Source organism: Neospora caninum, chromosome VIIb (genome assembly GCF_000208865.1).
Source record: "Neospora caninum Liverpool complete genome, chromosome VIIb".
Lineage (NCBI taxonomy): Eukaryota > Apicomplexa > Conoidasida > Eucoccidiorida > Sarcocystidae > Neospora > Neospora caninum.
The window spans coordinates 3,388,042-3,408,308 of record NC_018394.1 but is presented as its reverse complement, the minus strand read 5'-3'; the positions used below and the strand labels follow the sequence as shown (position 1 = coordinate 3,408,308).

General features: G+C 52.1%; 4 protein-coding genes across 4 annotated transcripts; 3 read left to right on the top strand and 1 right to left on the bottom strand.

The window, feature by feature from the left end:
- Positions 1-1,216: 1,216 nt before the first annotated feature.
- On the top strand, positions 1,217-2,464 carry NCLIV_028270 (hypothetical protein; the record flags this gene model as incomplete). Its single annotated transcript, XM_003883021.1, has 3 exons — positions 1,217-1,234; positions 1,595-1,666; positions 2,285-2,464. 3 exons carry the CDS (start codon positions 1,217-1,219, stop codon positions 2,462-2,464), a joined length of 270 nt encoding a protein of 89 aa, XP_003883070.1.
- A 2,809-nt stretch (positions 2,465-5,273) lies between these two features.
- Positions 5,274-8,107, top strand: NCLIV_028260 (hypothetical protein; the record flags this gene model as incomplete). Its single annotated transcript, XM_003883020.1, has 5 exons — positions 5,274-5,790; positions 6,380-6,567; positions 6,920-6,987; positions 7,492-7,554; positions 8,065-8,107. 5 exons carry the CDS (start codon positions 5,274-5,276, stop codon positions 8,105-8,107), a joined length of 879 nt encoding a protein of 292 aa, XP_003883069.1.
- Positions 8,108-11,074: 2,967 nt separating this feature from the next.
- Positions 11,075-12,976, top strand: NCLIV_0282 (Pex2 / Pex12 amino terminal domain-containing protein; the record flags this gene model as incomplete). Its single annotated transcript, XM_003883019.1, has 1 exon — positions 11,075-12,976. One exon carries the CDS (start codon positions 11,075-11,077, stop codon positions 12,974-12,976), a length of 1,902 nt encoding a protein of 633 aa, XP_003883068.1.
- A 1,327-nt stretch (positions 12,977-14,303) lies between these two features.
- Positions 14,304-19,226, bottom strand: NCLIV_028240 (putative Ras family domain-containing protein; the record flags this gene model as incomplete). Its single annotated transcript, XM_003883018.1, has 10 exons — positions 14,304-14,353; positions 14,655-14,725; positions 15,533-15,570; positions 16,240-16,308; positions 16,881-16,968; positions 17,253-17,392; positions 17,725-17,772; positions 18,004-18,051; positions 18,605-18,677; positions 19,198-19,226. 10 exons carry the CDS (start codon positions 19,224-19,226, stop codon positions 14,304-14,306), a joined length of 654 nt encoding a protein of 217 aa, XP_003883067.1.
- Between the last annotated feature and the right edge of the window lie 1,041 nt (positions 19,227-20,267).

Here is a 20,267-nt window from a genome sequence, read left to right as displayed (position 1 = left end):
AGTTTTCCAGCCGAAAACATCTTTCGAACACTTTAATGGAGGCGACCAAGACCGTGCGCCTGAAAGGCATAGACGGCAACAAAGTGTGTACCTCGTCTGTCGAGCGACACACATCTGGGAGAGCCTTGAAACGACAGTCGGAGTCGCAAGGCCAAACTGTTTCCACAAGTTTTCCTTGGTGGTCTCATCTCAGAAGCGTCTTATGACTTGGTTAATGAAACAGGAAGTCCCTTGGATTCCTTCACATATATCTCAATGTGAACATATGTAGATGCATATAAATGCATATTCGAGGCGTGCAAGTAGGCATGGCATATCTGTCTGTGTTTAGGTGAGACCATGTCCAAAACGGAGAGAAACCATTTGGCTACAGAGAGGAACTCTTTTTGTTAGACGCTGCCACTCTCTTTTTGTCAGCATATGGAGAACGAAAATAACGGAAACAGAGAGAAGGGTCAGAACGACGTCACGCTGTGGTTTCACACGCTGTCTCTTTTTCCTGCTGCAGCATGCATTCGCTTCGGCTTTCAGTCGTCGGAGTCTCTCTTTTCTTCTTTTCTGTCACTGTCCTTTCCTTTTTATTCGTTCCGATTTTTTCCTCTCTCCCTTTGAGGTCTCTTATCTTTTCGCGTTGCCTGCATCACCCCCCTGTAGCCTGTCCGCTCTCTGTTTTCTTCTGCGCACGCGCTGTGTCTCCCTGTCTCTCACCTGTTGTCCTTTCTCCCGGTGCACCTTTTTTCGTCTCATCCCTCGTTTTCTCTCTTCTGTTTTTGACATCTTTTCGGTTTTTCCGACTCCTTTTCCCCCGGTGTCAGAAACAATGGCAAGCTGCGTTCGCTCTGTTTCTCTGTCTCTGCTTCCTCCGCGCCCGGGCGCTCTTTTGCAGTCTCGAGCTCGCCTCTGTTGTTCTGTCTCTCGTTCGGCCTGCGCGTCGGCTCGCCCGCCGCCTCCTCCCCTCGCTCGATCTCTTGCCTCCCCTCTTCTGTCCTCTCCCTCTTCTCATTCTCGCTGTCCCTCTTCTCTTTCTTCTCCCTCTTCTTCCTCTTCTCCCTCTTCTCTCTCTTCTCCCTCTTCTTTCTCTTCTTTCTCTGGTTCTCGCCGACGAGCTTCAATTCTCGCGGCTTGGCGATGTTTCTCCTCTCTCTCCCTCAAAGACGGCATTTGCGGGCTAGACGAGAACTCCGTCATTCGCGACTCCGAGAGGCTGAAGCGTCTGATGTATCGAGCTAAGCAGGTGAGGAAAAAAAGAACCGCGCCAGTTCTCCTCGGGGAGGCGCAGCCTCTTGATCTCAAGCCTCGGCTCCAAAAAGGGAGTTCTGCTCCTTCCACGCGCATCAGTCCCAAGAACTGCTCTTTCGCAGAGATAGGCGTCCCTGCATGTGGCGACGCCGCGCCCGTCTGCGGGAAAAGGAGGCGCCTGAGCGTCGTCCAAACGCGGCCTTGACACCAGGCACCAGGTTCTCTCGATCATGCTCCGGTTTCGGGTTGTTCTGTCCACCCTCTCGTGAACGGTTCATGCCGCTTCCTTTCGCGCTTCGGCCCTCGCCTCCATCTCACGGCATCGCCACATTCTCTGTCTTTGCTGTTCTCGTAGAGAGGCTGGGTGGAGCTAGACTTGCTTCTTGGAGCCTACTGTGACCAGGCGGTCCCCACTATGTCTCCCGGGGTTAGTCAACTCTGCCCTAAGAGAGCGACAAAACACACCAAAAAATCGGCATATATATATATATATATATATATGAATATGTTTGTATGCGTATATATATATATATATATATATATATTTGTGTACATGTATCTGTATGTCGTCGAGCGGTGCCTGCGCCCACACAAAGAGACACGTGTATATATTTGTATGTCTCTTATGTCCGTGCGCTCGCATCGCTCTCTGCCTTTCTCTCGCTCTCGAAATGTGAGAACATATCTGAGCCTTCTCTTGGTGAACATCGCTAGGAAACACGGTAGTTGAAAAGGCATGAGCTAACTGTGAAAGACGTCCTTGGAAACATGCGCGATTTACCATATTTGTACACCTAAGCATATGTACCTACATCACGTGCGTGCCTTGAGACTCTAAGAGGGACGATGCTTTTAGAACGAGGCAGGCAAAGAGTCTTACTCATTTTTCCCGTCTGTCTGTTTGCCCGCCTCCATGTTGTGTCCTCGCGCGGCGCGTCGCCTCTTGTCCGTTCGTCGCGGCGAGGCCCTCGACTGACAACGCGCCCAGGTGTCTCTGTGTCTCTTGTGAGGTGTCTCTGTGTCTCCTGTGGGTGTCTCTCTGCAGGAAGTGGAGGAACTGGAGCAGATTTTGGCAGCGGAGAACGTGGTTTTGTACGACTGCTTGATCGGGAAAGACTGGAAACGTGCGCCGGCGCCGGCGCAGTTTGCCGAGTTGTCGCAGTGGAAGAAACTCAGCGCCTTCGTGGAGGCGCGGCTGCCGCAGCCGAACGAAGAAACTCCATAAACTAAGGAAGGAGACGAGTCAGCGCACGTTTGTTGGCGCGACAAGCGAGAAGCGAAGAAAGAAACGAGAAGAGAACAGTGGTGGAAGGAGGAGAGAGGGAAAGGATGCGCAGAAACGAGAAGGGACACCTGCTTCGATTCAAGGGCAGCATTTGGAGAAAGGGAAGGGTTTAGGAAGAAGCTGTTTCGCACACACGCGAGGAATGTGGGTTGGTGGTGTGTCTCTATTCCTCGGGACTTCTAGGATCCCCAACATTCATTCGTTTCTCTCAGGTTCCACGCCCTGCACAGCGATCGGTTCCAAACCGACTCCTCTCTCCAGCATTTTCACCTCACGAACAGGTTTGACAGCCTGTTCTCTACTCGCTGAGACTGTGTGTGCAACGCACGTTTTCACCACAGAAATAATACATATACATATAGATACATATATATATATACGTATATATACATATATATACATGTATATACATATATATACATATACATACATATACATACATATATAATATATATGTGTATATGTATGGATTGGAAGTTCATGGAGAGGTACAGATGTGTACACATACGGATAAGTAGAAACGCAGATCCACATAGATTCGTATCCCTGTATATGTATATGTGTACATATGTACATATATGCTTGCCTCTGCCGGCGCGTGCTGCATTGTATGGCCCTTGCGGATGAGGTTGTAAAGGGGGTCCGCTTAGTTCGAAAGTTCCGACGAGAACCTCGTCGCTAGCTCTGCGTTGGCGCCGCATGCAGCGAAGAGAACTTTTGCTCCCTTTTTCCCCTTTCGTGTCTCGGAAATCTTCCGATTTGCCACACGAGCCCGACCGGCAGACAGATACCGCCCGTGAAGCAACACCAGCCTTTTCCTGCGCGCCACGTAGCGGCTGGGGCTCCCCTTTTCCGAATATAAGACGAACCAGAAAGGCGTTCGGAGGCACGCGGCCGGGCAGCTTCCTCCGGAACAGGCGGTGTTTCGCAGCACTCAGCTTTCTTGATTTCTTATCTCCAACGGGTTTGTGAGAGCGCTGCAGACGCATGCGTTTCTTGGCAGGACGGTCTTCGCCTCGGCAACACACAAGAATGCAGGGTGAAGAAACGAAGGGATGTGATTTTCGAAAGTGACTGTTTCACCAAGACGAAGTGTTCTGTTCGCACATTGGTTGCCAGCCGCTCCCGGGGTTAAATTCTGCGGTTGATTCCTAGGCACGCACACTTCACAGAGACTCTCAGCCGTGGCGCTTCTTGAGTTCGCAGAAACCTCCACACTTACATCTCAATGTGTGCTCCGATGCACATACACAGCGAGAGAGAGACACCCGGCATTCGCAGGGTTCTGCCCTCGCGAGGAGACAGAGAGATGCATATATGTACATGTATTTTTCACCTGTATACATGTTCTTTGTCTTAGGATGTATGGGAGGAGGCGAAGGGAGGAAAGACACGAATGAAACGAGCAACTCGCCATTCTTTTCCCTTCTGGAGATGGCTTGAGACGGTGAGATATACAGCCGTGCCTCTAGATGCATGCCTACGCACATATCTACACGTGGTCAACCAAGCAAATGGACATGCAGGTAAAAATGTAAATGCATATCCCCAAATGCATAGTCGCTTCTACACATGCATGCTGAGGCACATTCATTATATATACATGTATATACATATATGGGGAATTGTCAACTCCTGTATACTGTGAGGATGTGTGACGAATGTTTTGTTTCCCGTCGAGCAACAGAAAGTGCATCTCTGGCGTATGAAAGCGGAACGCCGCTCGTGGAGGTTCGCAGTAACTTGGAGAATTTGCCGCGGGTCCAGTGCGTCGGAGCCGACGTCGAGAGGCGTCTCCCTACCCGTTTCCACGGGGCTACCAAAGAAAGGAGTTGAAGGGAAAGTCTACAACGGCCCCGAGGAGACAGTTTCGAGGCTCGACCTAGAGCGTCTCTTTCTGTCGGAGTCGAGCAACTCTCTTCCGGCGTTTTCTGGATTGAGAAAGGAGACTCCCGCGGAGACAGTCGGGCTCCCCAGCTCCGTCCATCGGCTGTGAGAGTTGCGCGCAGTCCTGAGAAAAAGGATCGTCTTGCTAGAGTAATCGATATTTTCTGTTTGAAAATAGAAAACCATTTGCTAGAACGATTTTCCTTCTTTTACACTTTCGAGCAAATAGCTCGAGAACTGCTTTACCCCGCCGCCGCCGGCCCTTCCGCGCTGTCTCCGGTGTCTTCGCTTTCGCGTACGCGCGTGTGTGTCTCCTCGCGGTCTGTTTCTCTTCGTGTCCTACTCCTCGAAGCGGACGTCTGTGCTTTTCCGATTTCTGAAACCAGGGAAATTTTTTTCGCACACTTGCACGTCTGTCGCCGATGCTAACTCTGTGGAGGAAAACGGCGAGACGAGATTGGGACACGTCTCTCCAAACTTATCGCCAGTTCGCATCTGTATTCTCGTGAGTCTTCTCGTTCTCTCTTCTTTTCCCCGTCTTGGCCTCACCTCGCTCTGTTACGCACTTCTTCTCCCTTCCTCTGGCTGTCGTCCTCTCTGTCTCTCCCTTTCTGTCTCTGTCTTGCTGTCTTTTTCTTCCCTTCTCTCATTCTCTCTTTCCTTCCCTTCTCTCATTCTCTCTTTCCTTCCCTTCTCTCATTCTCTCTTTCCTTCCCTTCTCTCATTCTCTCTTTCCTTCCCTTCTCTCATTCTCTCTTTCTCTCATTCTCTCTTTCTCGCACAGCCGCCTTTCTTCCCCTCTGTCTCTCTCTTGTCTCGCTCTTGTTCTCGTCTTCTCGCGCGCTCTTTCTCTCTGTCTCCGATGGAGAGGCTACAGCGCCGCATGGCGCGAACGTCTGTGCCTTCGCAGTCTTCGAGGTTTTTGTGGGGTCCGCTACAGCTTTTTTCTGTTGACTCTCAAGTCGACGTTTTTCTTCTTCTCCTTCCGCTTCTCTCCCTCGCAGTTTGCTTCCTTTCCATTCTCCTACACGCGCAGGCTTCGCATGCGCGGCGTTTCCTTCTGGAGCTGCTGAGCAGGAAAGAGAGCCCTGACAAGGCGGCGACCGACTCCACTTGTGTGCGACGAACAGAAGATGGAGAAGGAACAAAGGGACACAGCGGGCGGGAGACAAGAGACGAGACTGGGAGTATCGAGGCAAGACGCGGCTCGCGAGGGGGAGACAACCAGGAACGCGAAGCAGCGACAGAAACAGACAAACTGAGGATCGCCCTCGTTGTGGCGCACCCTGACGATGAAGTCATGTTTTTCACTCCGACTCTCGCGCTGTTGCGTGATTTCCCCGAACACGTCAAAATTCACCTCTTGTGTCTATCCACAGGTAAGTCCCTTCGGATAGAAACTGTTGCGCTCTTCTGAAGTGTCTCTCCTCTCTCTGCTCTTCCCTGAGCTGCGTGTGCGAATCCCTCTTGCTATGTCTCCCTTGTCGCTTCCTTCGCACTTTCCTCTGCTGCCATTCTCGCACACTTCGCCTTCTCCATTTTGCTCTTCCCCTTTGCTTTCTTCCACGCTCCTTCCTCTTCTCCCTATCGTTCTTGTTCCTCTCCTCTTCTCCCTCCTCTTTTTCTCGCTCTCTTCTCCTCTCTCTCCTTCTTCTCCTTCTCCTCTTCTCCATATCCTTCTTCTCCATCTCTTCTTCTCCCTCTCCTTCCTCTCCGTATCCTTCTTCTCCGTATCCTTCTTCTCCCCTCTTCTTCTCCCTCTCCTTCCTCTCCGTATCCTTCTTTTGCGTATCCTTCTTCTCCCTCTCTTCTTCTCCCTCTTCTTTTTCTCCCTCTTCTTCTTCCCCCTCTCTTCTCTCTCTCCTTCTCCATCACCTTCGGCTTCCTCTTCTTATTTGGGGCGTTTCTCCGATTTTTTTGAACGGGTGTGCATTTTCCCGCTCCGTGCGTCTTACTGTTTTCACTCAGGGAACGCAGATGGGCAAGGCCGCGTCCGATCGAGAGAGTTTCTGAGCGCGGCCAGTCTCTTTGGAATTGACAAAACGGAGGCTGTCGTCGTGGACCGTGACGATTTGCAAGATGGATGGGCCCCCTGGTCGCCGGAACGCGTTGCGGACGTCGTCGAAGAATTCACCGAAAGCAACGACATCTCAACTGTCAGAACATGAGAAAAAATAAGACCCAACAGCCAGACGCCGCGATGCGGTTCACGCGGTTCACCCCACCGGGGCAAGTGCATTCGCAGAGAGAACACTCCACGTCTTGTGTGTAGATCTACAGACCGATGCAGGTTCTTCTTAGAGGCACTATCCAGGTAGAGGAGGCGAGAGGAAACACAAAGGCGCGCCGATCTATCTCGATCTATGTTATCAACAAGCTGAGATAGATAGCTGCAGTGGAACAGGTTTCCGCACACATTTCTATGCGGAGCGGCGTGCATCAAGAAGCAACAAGCGCACGTGACGGCGCGACACAGTGCGCAAAGGGGTTTCTATGTGTTTTTTTCAGATCTTCACCTTCGATGCCCACGGAGTGTCGAGACACCCGAACCACATCAGTGTGTACAACGGTGTCAGGTACGTTCCCATTTCTCTTGCTTGGGTGATCACTGTCGTGGCTGTTGCCTTTCACCTTCCTCTTCGCTGGTCTCTCTCCCACTGAGATGCAATACAAAAATCCTTCAGTTTTCCCGGCCGTTCTCGAAGTTTCCCTCTCGCTTCTTAGCTACCTGCTGCTCTTGCCTCCGATGCCCGAGCTTGCTCAGCCGGATCGCCCGAAAAACGCATGCAGCGGAACAACGGGCGTGTGCGTGCAGAATCATCCTTTTCTTTGTCGCTTTGGTTGCTGCCTGTCCCGTTCATGGTGGGCATCTTCGCGCCGTCAATTCGCTGCTGCGCTTGCAGACTCTTGTGCGAGAGGCAGCGAACTCGAGGAAAGACAAGGCCTTTCGTCTGTGAACGCCCGGCCACCGAGATGGGCGAAAAGAGTGGAGCCTCGAAACGCGCGCGAAGCAGCAGAGAAACTGGAGAGAAGGCGAGGCATACAGAAGTGTATGTGCTCCAGTCGCACGGACTGCTCAGGAAGTACACAGGTGTGCTGGATATCATCTGGTCTACAGTGGCCTGTCGAAAGGAACTGAACAGGTACGCGCGGCCTTTCTGTTCAAATTTACGGTAGAATATCGTAGATATCTTCAGCTTTCAACGCAGAACCAGTAATACTCGGCACACTTGATGAAAATTCACACTTATCGAGAATGAGAAGTTTTTCGGTTGCGTGTCCTGGCCTAGCTCGCACTGACTTCTCGCGTGAAGTCGGGGACCCAAACAGGCAAAACGGGCCTCTCAATCAGCTGACGAGAACTCGAGATCGCATTCAAAAATCGGAAAACACCTCATGGATCGAGGCCGTTTAGGGACGGCCGATTCCGATGCATGCGAATGCCTATCCTCAGACAGCCTTGTACATGCTTATATATATAGAGAGAGATAGATATATCGGCCCAACAGAGGTGGATATACACAGGTGTATCGACGTAGAGGGTGGTATATATGGATGCACGCGTATGGTTGTATCGACACAGCGGGGACTCGAAGACGGTGCCTCCCGCGGGAAATGGCTGGGCCGAAGTGTGTCTCTTTTTTTCGATTCAGGATCGCCTCGGTGAAGCTCACGCCCTTTCTCTCTATCATGTGAGTGCGCGAGAGACGCAGGAAGGCAGGGATGTGGGGATCCCGGCGATGGAAACAGGAGAAAAGGGGAGAAAACAAGTCGAAACAAAGCGGGAAAGTCCGTCAAGAATAAAAGGCGGCACGGAACGAACAGGGAATGGGGCAGAGAGCGAGAGACAGAGGAAGCAGCAGTGTGTGTGTGTCCCAGTTTCGTGAGAGCCTGTGGTGCACACAGCAAGACTTTTCGGGTTTCTGTCTTCTGCAGGGGAATGCGCGCCCACTGGTCCCAATTCGTCTGGTTTCGGTGGCTCTTTGTCTTCTTTTCCAGGTGAGGACGCCGCGTGAAAACGCATATACGCCTCACAGCTTGACTTCAGCGCTACGCTGTAGGCTAGATGTTCGTATATATATATATATGTATTCGAACAGGCATGCAGTTAGTTGTGTATGCCTATGAGTGTATCTATGGGAATATCTAGTCTGATAGATGATTGCGAATAAGGCGGTCTTGTTGCTGGCGTACGATGTCGCGTGTTCCGAGGTGCCTCTGTGCATGTCTTCTCTGCTTGACGCTTGCAGCTACACATACTCCAACGTTTTTGACAGGCTTATTGTTTAAGGTGGGACGACTTTGTCGAGCCGTCTCCAGGATGCCGAGAAGAGCTGTACCGTACTTTTGTACGCGTCCGACCCTTTTGTCAAACGTCTTTGGCACAAAGGGTGATTTTCCCGTATACTCTAGACACCCTGAAAAAGTTTTGATCGCACCAGAACTCTTATCTAACCTTCTGAACAGGCTTCAAAAGACAATTCTTTCAACAAACAGCGTAGTCCACTGTCGAAGGCAAATCCGATTCGGAAGCACAGACCAGGCCGCTTCTACTGGAAGCGCTTCCTAGAGTTCACCGTCCACTCTCTTTTAGGAGACTAGACAAGCACCTCCGAGTTTTACCGGACAAGGACAATCGGGTGTCCCTTAGAAAAGATGTAGGAATGCCATTCGTAGAAGAAACATTGGTTTCCCGGTCGACACTTCAATTTGGGATTCGGTCAGAACAATCGCTCTCTGTGTAACGTTCATCATCGATTAGTGGAGGCAACTTCCCCTCAGAGCTCTAGCCGTGGACCGCTCTCAAGCCATCTGTCCCGTTTAAGCGAGAACTTCCTGCAAGCAATCGGTCCAGTCGCTGGCACAGGTGTTCTTCAGATCGCTGTTTCTGCTCGAGTCTCTAGGCCTCTTAGAGCTACAACGTCAAGACACGTCGTGCTTTTACTGGGCGGAAACCTTGCGTCATCAGAAAGGCCTGAAGGGTTGTCCTGCAGAGAATTACGTGTGCTGGACTCTTCAAAACGGGTTTGTCACTAAAACTGCAGCACGCAACTGGTCCCTTCTTAGCCTCTCCTGTGATAAGATTTGGATTCACACGCCAAAGAAATCGTTGAGGCAATCGTAAGCGGAAAGAAAGAAGATCTTACTGGAAAAACTCGCCGTAGCTCCTGGACCGACGATGGAACCGCACGAGCGCCTGAGTCGTCTGTGTCGTAGGCGGAAGCCAGCACGGTTCAGCGTTCCAAAAAAGAAACCGTGAAATTAAGCCTTTTTCACAGACAAGAATGACATACACACAGAATAGCCAGTTCGTCCACGCTTGTACTCCGCTAGAGCAGAGGCAATCCAGGTTTTGGTCCTCCGAGGTGTGCGGCGTTTGCCGGCCTTTCTACCCGGACCCGGATAGTCAACTAGAGCAGTTTTGCATGCTTACGGCAATCTCATGTTTTCCTTGAGTTTTGTGAAGTCCATCTTGCCCCACTTCTGGGCGGTTATTGTCTGTGCTTCCATCAGTATCATAGGAGAGAAAACTCGAGTGACCAGCAAATGGAGTCGATTGCAATGAAATATATCACACATGGGGGAGGGCACAAACAGCTTGGTCCGACCATTTCCTGATCACGCATTTCCTTTGATGTCTTGATACTCATACTGGAGAGCCATCTGAGCTGCGTTGAGTGCAGCGTAAAGATAGCAAAGCAAAATCAAGTCCGTTTCAACGAGATAGAGCAAGCGAAGAAACAACGAACATCGTCCGTGCTTTGCCTGGGAGCCCATGTCTTCGCTTCTGCTTTCAAAAGTGCATGTTCGGCTCAGGCTTTTTGGCCACGCCTCGCCAGACGGAGTTTTCTTTTCGAAACTTAAAGGTAATGCTTGCATTGTAACGCTCTGAAGACCGTTGAATTACGGAATGCCTGCACACGGTCACGAGGGCTCGCCGGGACTTCCACGGTTCCCCCAGCAAAATAGAGCTTGGAGAGACACAGTTTGGAGATCCGTTTCCTGGATGTCTCTGTCGAGTGTCCCTCCTCGTAAACGTGGAGATTCCCAAAGGCTATAGGTCATCGGTACAACCAAAGGCTGTCCGTTCTTCACCCTTGTTTCAGTGGGTTACTCTTTCCCAAAGGCTATAGGTCATCGGTACAACCAAAGGCTGTCCGTTCTTCACCCTTGTTTCAGTGGGTTACTCTTTCTGAAATCTGTTGCATTCTACCAAGCTATCTTGAGTTGTTACCAGTGTAACCAGCATTGGTGTCCTTTCTTGTTTTTCACTCCGTTTTGCTCCCCCTTATAGAAACAGGATCGTCTTGTTGTTTTGTTGCCTCTCGCTGTAGTGTCGTGTGGCGTTGGTTGTTCGAGGGGCAGAAAGGTCGTTTTCAGAAGACACATGCAGTGCCGACGAGTTCTTGCCGTTATAAGCTGTGTGTTTTCAGTGTGTTTTGAAGCTTTTCAATGATGCCATGACTCTGTGCTCGGCGCACAGTGTGACTTTCCGAGTTGCAGGTGCATGCTGTATCCCGTTTGTGTGTCCGACCTCTGTTCTAGTGCTTCTAGAACCTGACACCAAGGGAGAACGCGTTCATCTGATCCAGATTCCACGGTAGACTTGGATGCTTCCTTTAGAAGCCATCAAGGCAAATCCGCCAGTGGCGGCAACCGTCAATGCGTGCTCCTTCTCGAGCCCCGCGAATGCTGCGGGTCAATCAACTCGACGCACTGCGCGTGGATCAGGAACTTGTACTTCTGCTGCAGGAGGAAGCAAACGGGATACTTCGACATCTGTTTCCTCTATCGACAGCCAGCAGGCAACGTGAACTGTTCCTTGCTTTTCAGCTCTTCTTTTTTTGCGCGTATACACTGCGAAACCGACCGTCTCCTGGTGATCTTCTCCAGAATGTCAAATATCGATCGCAGCCCAACAGGGACGAGGCCAAGCAGTCTGATGGCTGCTCCAAGGGCCCCAGCAAGACCGAAGGAGGCGCGTCGGAACCTATCAGCTCTGCAAGGGAGGGAGACCCAGCCTTTCTTCTCGAGCATGCAAGGCGAGAGTGGCTGCGTACGGGACAGCAAAGTGGAATCCAGGTACAGCAGTTCTTGCCAAAGAGGAAAAAGTTCCTCATTCTGCTCTTCTCCATACTGCTGCCGTACGGCTTTGAGGTGTTGCATAGTGCTGTTACCGAGCGTTACCTGACACTCTTGTCTGTTCTGCAACAGCGAGCTCGACGCGCCGAGGCTCGTCGGCGATTTCAAGCGCAACAGCGGCGGGACGGACACCCTTTCCCGAACGAGACTCACGCCTCTGCGGCAGGAGAGAGGACCGTGGAGTCAGGGGCCGTAGTCCAATCGCTTACTCTGACTCGGGACGAACGCTTGGTCATTGTACTGTACCGGGCTTGTCAACTGATGCACACCTTTCTGATGGTGCTTCAGTTGGTTCAGGCGATCTTCTTCCTTTTGGATGGGAACCACCGCAGTCTAACAGATTGGTTGCTCGGATTAGAGATGGAATTCATTGCCCCTTCTCTCCCTCGAAGCATATCGCTGGAACTTTTACAACACCAATTGTACTGGCAAGCCTTCACTCAACTGCTTCTCCTCGTCGTCCCGAATCTTCCTCAGCACCGCTTGCTCCTTCAGCGTCTTGTACGTCTCAGAAGAACATCCGGGGGCAGGCGTGCTGCTCTGCGCCATCGTCTTGCCGTGTGGTTACGAACGAAGGAGGCAGAGCTTCGTAAACGTGAAACGGAAGTTTCTGGTTTTCAGTCTCCGCAATCTACAGAGCAGATAGAGCGCCCGCGGGCCAACTCTGGAGGCAACGGGTCGGATTATGACCCGAAATCTAGACAGGGTCCATCCAATAAGACAGTTTCTTCGAGGGATTCTCTCTCTTCGCGGCCCAAAACTACCAAGCCAGCCGTCAGCCGATCGCACCATCCGGAGGGGAGGCAGGCGATTCGTTCCAACGTAAAACCTCTCGCCATCCGTCCTCCGCGTGCACCCTCGGACACGGCGAGCATTCCAAGAACCATTCGTGCCTCATGCCGAATTCTCTGGTATCGGTCTCTCCGAGCTGCCTGCGCCGGTCTAGCCCGTCTGACTGGCGGTGGTAGCGACACTCCGGCGTCTGGGGAAGGGGAATACGATCGAATTGCTGGAACCAAGTCAAAAGTTCCCAGCGGCGACGGTTCACGGGCGTTGACTTCTGAGGTCACGTCCAAACAGGCCTTTGCAGAGGAAGTGGACAACAAATCGGACTTTACGGAAGAAGAAAACGCCCCTTGTGTCTTCTGTGGAAAGGAGGACATTCTCCTGCCGTTTAGAGGAGACGCGTGTAGACATCACTTTTGTTACTGGTGTGCGGCATCGCATCCTTGTTTTCGCTTCACGCCACCTAACGATGGTCGGACACGAGAAGGGCGTGGAGGAAACGGCGCAACACCGAAAACCATGATTGACGCGAAAGGAGCCGAGTGTGTTAGTGAGCTAGCGGCAACTGAAGACGAAGAAATACTAGAGTGTCCTGCATGCGGAGCGGAGATCCGAAGTATTGCCTGGGCACAATAGGCTAACGCAAAACCGCCTTTGGCGAAGCATAGACTACTACCACAACGCAAAATGCTGGTGTGAAGCCTCGGCGAAAGCGCAGGAAAAGGATGTCCAACTTCATTGCTCGCGGTTTCCACTGAGAGAGCCACGCAGCCGCCTGTACCTCAACGTGGAGAAACCAGCGTCTTGTGACAGAGATGCGTCTTTTCATATTCTTCTCCAGATTTCTCGAAGTAGGCATAATGTCGATGAAACCATCGTTTATTGCCCCCTTCGTGCATGTGAAGTCTGGGATGCCAGGCCGCCGTCGACGAGAGCGGCGACACCCAGACGACGGCGGTACCCACTTCTTACTGTTACGTTTCACAGAACACCCGAGGGAGCGTTTTCTGTTTCCAAAGGGGTAAAGAACAGTATAGTAAATTATGACACCCGGCGAGCTGTGCAAAAGAGTTTCTATTTTCGCGAACCTTCTCGCGCTCTCGTCTCGGCTAGTGTTGCGCTCTCTGTGGCAGTAAGATGATCAAAATTCCTGTTCACAACTGTCGATACCGGATTCGCAGAAACGCGTTTCCTCCGCACAACTTTCCCCCCTGCCTCCACACCGACTGGCTCTGCGGCAGATGGCACTGAACCGCCACTCTCTTTTGCTGTGGGGTCGGCCGATGTACACAGTGTACAAGGGATGCCCCGTAAGTCGCCGGTGAAGCTTGCATTTTCCTGGCAGATGTGCCGTCTTTCTGAACTCTCTGTAGCGCCCAGGCTACTCGATATACATCAACATGCTATTCTGAAGGCTTCTCATCAGGTTCTGTCCCTCTTTCTTCTGCCACCGTGTACCGGTTTCTCACGCTGTCGTCCTAGTCAACTATCACCTTACGCCAATACACAGTGTCGTGCCGAGTTTGTGAGATACAGAGCGACGCGGTTTCGCATCTGTATAACCGTGTACTGTCCACTCCGACTGTCATCGGAACACCCGCTGTTTCCTGTTTCTGTCCATCTAGATCTGCGATGGACAGTTAAACGAGCATGTTCATCTTCCGCCCAGGAACGAAAACGCTGAGTAGCGGGATCGACTTTCGCCGCATGCCTCTGTCGACAGCTCTGCCCCTGCAACGTGTTTGTGTCGGAGAGAAGTTGTGTGCAGTGTTCAGACACTGGAGAGTGGCCAGCAGCCCGTGCGAGATGAAGCAGCAGCGCAGTTTTTTGGCACAGGGACGGGTGAGACGAAGAGACTAAAGCGAACAGAGGCTGAGAGAAGCTTCTGCGACTGGAGACGATGGTAACGAATGGTCTAGAAAAACAAACAACCGACAGGACTGCGAATGCAGATCTCTCTTCACTAGCAGGAACAGTTGCCACTCCGCTGGGCCATGGCTCGGTTCTCGGCGCCTGAGGAAAGAAAGCAACAAAGGGACGCAGAGAAACGCGTCACCACGGGGGGAGCACCGCGAATCACGAGGAAACACCCCCTCTTGTTCGACTGGTCTCTTGAACCCTACACTGTGCCCCGCCCGACAGAGGCATCCGGACACAGAGGCCTCTCATGAAGCCGCTAGGTCAAAACTGCATCTTTCTCAACAGCGAAGCGAGGAACTAGACAGCGTCGCACTCGCCGGTCGGCCTTTGACACGAGCTGGAAGATTCCGGATCTTGTAACCAACCCGTGACACGCTCAAAAGCCTCCGCGTACCTGTTGGCTGACTGGCGATTCTCATTCCCTGCGGCCCCGCACTTCGTCCTCCCGCAGCACTTGCTGATTGCCTGTACGTACACCCGAGGAAAACCGTGGACCTATGCTGAGGGTTTTACTCTCATCCCCACTCTGTTTGCTTTTGTCGGTGACATCGCGCCTCCACAGAGACTCGGACAAGACTTCCCGTACCGACAAACCGGCAACCTCGTTTCTTCGCAGAAACAGTTTCGTACAACCGCAAATGCGCAGGTGGATATATGCATGCAGGTACATGTCCATAAAGGTATATGCGTCTGTTACGGGCTGTCGAGAATTCCTACGCTCTCTGAGGGGAATCCTTGCTGTGCGAAAAAGAACACTCGGTAAATAAAGAGGAAACACACTGAAGACGCAGCGAGTGGCGACGGCCCTGGGTTGCTTGCTTTCGCGGAAAAACTCCCCCTTTGGTCCCTTGCTCCCCTGGAACTGATCCGCTCTCTGTTTCTCGTATTCCTTTCGATTCTGAAAACATAAGACGGCTATTTATGTCATCTTTAAAGCACAGTAACATATTCCTTTGTAGAAAAACATAGATAGATGTAGATATACCGATATACCGATGAAGCGCGAGAGAAGTGAACCGTGGCTACGACTGGTTCGACGGAGATCACCCACGCATATACAGACCAGAGGCCAGAGCGGATTCGCAGACAGCGGAGTATGACCACCGCTCTTCTTGCGAGCACAAGAAAGCACGACTGCGAAACGGTGAAAGAAAAGGTAAAATCAAGAGCAGGACAGCCAGGGAGAAATACACCACACAGAACACAGAAGAGAGCCGCCTGAACTGCTTCACCAGAGGCGAAACACCAAAACGCCATCTTCCGAGCACTCACTTCATCTTGATCAACTCCCGGGCCACAACGGTGAACGCCTGAAAAAGGACACGACGCCAACTCAGACCAACGCATGCAGGAAAGATACATGCGCCACACTTTCCTCGATGACGATGTCGCCTTCTGCTTACTAGATGACCCCCGACAACTACGTATACATACATGATTATATGTCCAATAAGGAAATATTACAAAATATGAATGGAATCTGAACCACTGAGAAAAAGGTTTTCTGTTAGAAACCGAGATCATCTTCCCTGTAACTGTGTCGCTTCTTTTTGGGGGAAAACCGAAACAAGAAACACACAGATTTGGATTTCTGGCAAATGGTCTTGCACATCCCTTCCACCACGCGAATGCGTCGCTGCGACAACGTCGATTTTTGAGGCTCTCTCTGTATGCATTGCCAAGACAGACGCCAACACTCTAAAGAAAGAAGCTGCATTTTTTCGAAACACAGAAGTCTCCTGTGCTTCCTGGACAGGATGGACTTGCGGTGTGAGATGGCATGAAAGATGTTCTGTGACATTTGCGTCCGTCGCTCCTTTTCTCTTCTCTCCTTTTTGTGGAGCCATGCCTGCTGAAGACGGCGCCGTTTGAGGGCCCCACGAAACATCGAAGGAACGAGGGCGGGAGGAGACAAAACCGTAGGCAGAGAACAGAGCAAGCAGCCCGAGAAGAGAGACACAAGCGTAGATTCGCCTCACCTCATCGACGTTGATTGCATTTTTCGCCGATGTCTCGATGAAGGAAATTCCAAGCTCTTCTGCCTTCCTCTGACGGGACACGGAGAGACATGCGACGCAGTATGAGAGGGACAGAGTGGAAATGACCCCACAAAAAGATGAGACGCACCGGAGAGAAAGTGAGAATAGAAAATGAGAAAACGTTCTCGACAAAAATTCTCAGTGGTTTTGTGTGTCCCCTCGACTACGCACAGGCCTCTCTCTCTCCCGCGCTTCTTTCCCATGTTGCCCCAGGTTACTCCTGCGTTTTTCCTGTCTACCAAAGTTCTTCTTTTTTTCGCTTTCTCGACTCGGAATCTCCAGTTCCCGAGATCGCGAAGAACTCGTCTCGAGGACCCGAACTTTTAAGTTTCGACGACCCAGTCAGAACTCCACATTTCTCAACATCTTTCGCCTCGCCAATCTCCCATACAACAGGACACGAACAATGGGGGTTTCCGACTTCACGCATGCGCCTGCGGCTCCATTTATTGTGAACTAAGACCAGGAACCGTCCCTTTTTCTGGCACCCAAGCTCTCTCCATTTACCCAGAAACCCGTCTGTTCGTTTTCTTTTCTGAGAGACCAAAGACCTCGTCCTGTCTGTACGCTTTAGAACCTACCTGTCCCTCTTCAGCAGACACTTGGCGGTCGTCCGCCTTCTCGCATTTGTTCCCGACGAGGATCTTGCACGTGTTCTCGTTCGCGTATCTGCAGGCAGCCGCGCATGCATGCACACATCTCGACTGGCCCAGTCTGCACAGTCTCCTGTGCACCGCCCTTCCGCTGTCTTCTCTCTCTACGTTCTCTCTCTCTCGTCTCTCCTCCGCCTTCGCCCGCGTTCGAGGGGCTGGAGAGGGCGGCGGGAGCTTGCGAGACAGCCGAGTCGCTCTTGACGCGGGTAAACACCTCTTAACGGGGAAGCGCAGCGCGGGAAATCCATTCGCGGATTTTTCACGCGCACCCCAACAGACGCGAGACAGACACTAGCCTACCGATTGACTTCAGCTAGCCACTCGTCGACGTGGCCGAAAGAATCTCTGTCGGTTACATCGTAGACGAGAACGATGCCGTCGGCGCCTCGGTAGTACGCGCTGGTGATGGTGCGGAAGCGCTCCTGCCCCGCCGTGTCCCACTGCATGCAACGCCCCAAAAAGCCGCAAGACAGTCGCTGGCTTTCCGGGAGGTTCAGTTCATACCGGCAGAAACACGGCGGTCCGGCATCGCACGAACGCGTTCTCAAAGTTTCACAGGAGAGAGGCAACGATTGGGAATTCCAGCCTGGGTCCAAGAGGACGCACGACAGACTCCAGCTCGCGTTCCCGCACCGGACGAGAAAGGAGCTCTTTGGCGGAGAGGAGACAGCCCGGATCAACAGCGCCAGTTTTCTCTCGACGAAGAGGCACAGGTACGGCCCTGCATGTGCGCATAGGGGAGATTTGCGGACTTTCGTTAGATTTTCCTTACAATCTGAAGCTTGACGATTTCGTTGTCGACATTGATGGTTCGAAACCTCTGAGAAACACACCAAGCAAGACGAGGAAACGCAGTACAAGCTTCGCACAGAAAGCGGCGCGCGCTGGCCAGACGCCGCCTCAGCGAGAAACCCTGGGAAAAACTGTCGCTACTGCAGACGCCGGGGCCAGAGAAGCAAGAAAGACGGGGGAGAACGAGAAGAGGAAGAAACAGAAGTGGAAGATCTGCAGTCTACGTCACAGAGAAAGGCCACCAGTTGGGGGGACGTACGAAATCGACGCCGATCGTCGTGATGTAGCTCTCGGTGAATGCATCGTCCTGAGGGGACAAGAAAACGAACGTCGTTTCCAGTGGAAATACACAGCGAGCGCCGACACTTCGCACACGCATGCCTATATTCGAAGGAGAGAGGACACGTCTTTAGAAGGATGCTCCAGCGTATATTCGAAAAACCAACATTTGTATGAGAGGAACGCCAGACGTCAACGTGATACGTAGACCTACGCACATGCGCGCGCATGCACACGGTTTGTTCACCCGCTCCGCTACCTCAATAGACCGGAAACGCTTCTCCCTTCACTGCTTTGTTTGAGGCGGCACGTCCAAACATATTCCTTGAAAAGACTTGCGGATGCTCACCAACACAGGCAAACCACAACTACGTATACACCCACCTATCTATCGGCATTTGTCTAACCATCTATGCATGCATGTGCACAGAAATAGACGCATACGATCGGCGTCCGCCCAGATACAGTCGTACAGTCGGCCATACATTTGTGCATTTATAGATTTGTGTAGGGAATCGAGCACCTAATCGAGACGCCGAGAGGAACGCGGACCCCAAAATTTTTTATTTCTACGAACTCACGGAAAACCGCAGAAGAAGGCAAGACTTGCCCACACCGGAATCTCCGATTAGGACCAGCTTGAACAGGTGGTCACTGTAAGTACACCGGACACGCAGAAGCCGCACAAAAAGCCTCGTTCCCCCCGGTCTCCACTAATCATTACTTTGTTGATGCGCTTTCAGGACGACAAGAAAATGTTAACGAAATTGCTGCCAGCGCCAGGCGAGGTCCAGTCGAGCCGCACGAGCAACAGAACCTCGATCCGGAAAACGGCAACATTCTCGATCTAATGGCTTCTGTCTCCTCAGACCCTTTGATATACACGTACACACGCATGAATCTATCACTCGCCAACGATGCGTGCCAGTCCGGATATAGAGTGAAGGGAGGGCCGTTCTCCTGTCTTTCTCTCTGAACTGAAGCTCTTTGAAATCACGTATAGATATCATTTCCTACCTATACAAATATACAGACCCATCCAACTACATATATATATATATATATATACGTGTAATGTTATATATATACGTGCATATACATATATATATATATATATATGAGACGATATATTTGTCCGCACAACTGGAGTCTTTTCGACTTCAGCGGAACTTACTAGTCGCGTGGTCTGCCGCCCGCCGCCATTGTGAGGTCCGTATCCCTGTGGGTTTGCCGAGCACGAAGTACCGACTGAGAGGAGGGCGAGGACCGGAGGCGTAAGGAAAAGCCGACAGACGCGAAGGCAGGTGTCGCCTGGTCCGTTCGAGCGATCAGAAACGACGGAAAGGAGCGGTGAGAGCACGCTTGCGTGAAACGGAGAGGAAATTTGACCGGCAGGCGGGACCACCACGGTGTAGAGCCAGGCAGAACGCGAACGTTTACAGGGCAGTTTCGTACAGACAGAAAAGGAGAGGGGCGGTCGCACTCTTTCACACACACCTCACGCGTTTCTCAGTGGGTCGGCGCAAGGGACGTATACTCTGAGTGTTCACACCACCAGATATGGACCGCACTAAGTGGCAGAGCCAAGTGTACATACACCTGCGACTGTACCCCGGGGGGAAAGGGGCGATCGGCAGCCGGCGCGCTGCAGGGTCAGTCGCGTGAACGGAAAGCGGCTACAAACGCCGAACGAACTCGCTGACGCCGTGCGCTGAGGCTGGAAGCAAACGGGGGCGCTGCGGAGAGAGGACTACGAAAAGAGAAGCCAGATGCAGGTGGAAACGGAAGACCGCCTGCGAGAGCGTTTCCTGGCAGTGTGGCGCAGTCTCCCGATTCGCCGGCAGTCTAGAGCGGTCCAAAGGATTTGGTTCCCAAACGAGACACAAGTCGTTCTGCTCTCTGAAAAATGCAGAACAGGGTTGCGGTACGAGGAAAAAGAGGAGCCTACGAGGCGCTCCCGACGCGGAAAAGCGAGAAGCGCCGGCGGACTGGAGGTGGCCGTCACCACAGACGCGCATGCGGAGCCCGGCGAGGGCGGGTGCTCGAAACGAAGGAAAACGCGGATGTTCTGACAAAACCGGCCCCAGACGCAGCGGCCGAGCCGTGAACGAGCGTTTTTCTCTGGGCCGTTTTCGGTTCAACTGGGTTCGACGCGTGTGTAAGGAAGCGACGGAGGCAACGCGAGACGGGACGGAAATCGCAGGACAACGCACGGCAGACGAGTTGGCCGGCAAAAAACAAGAA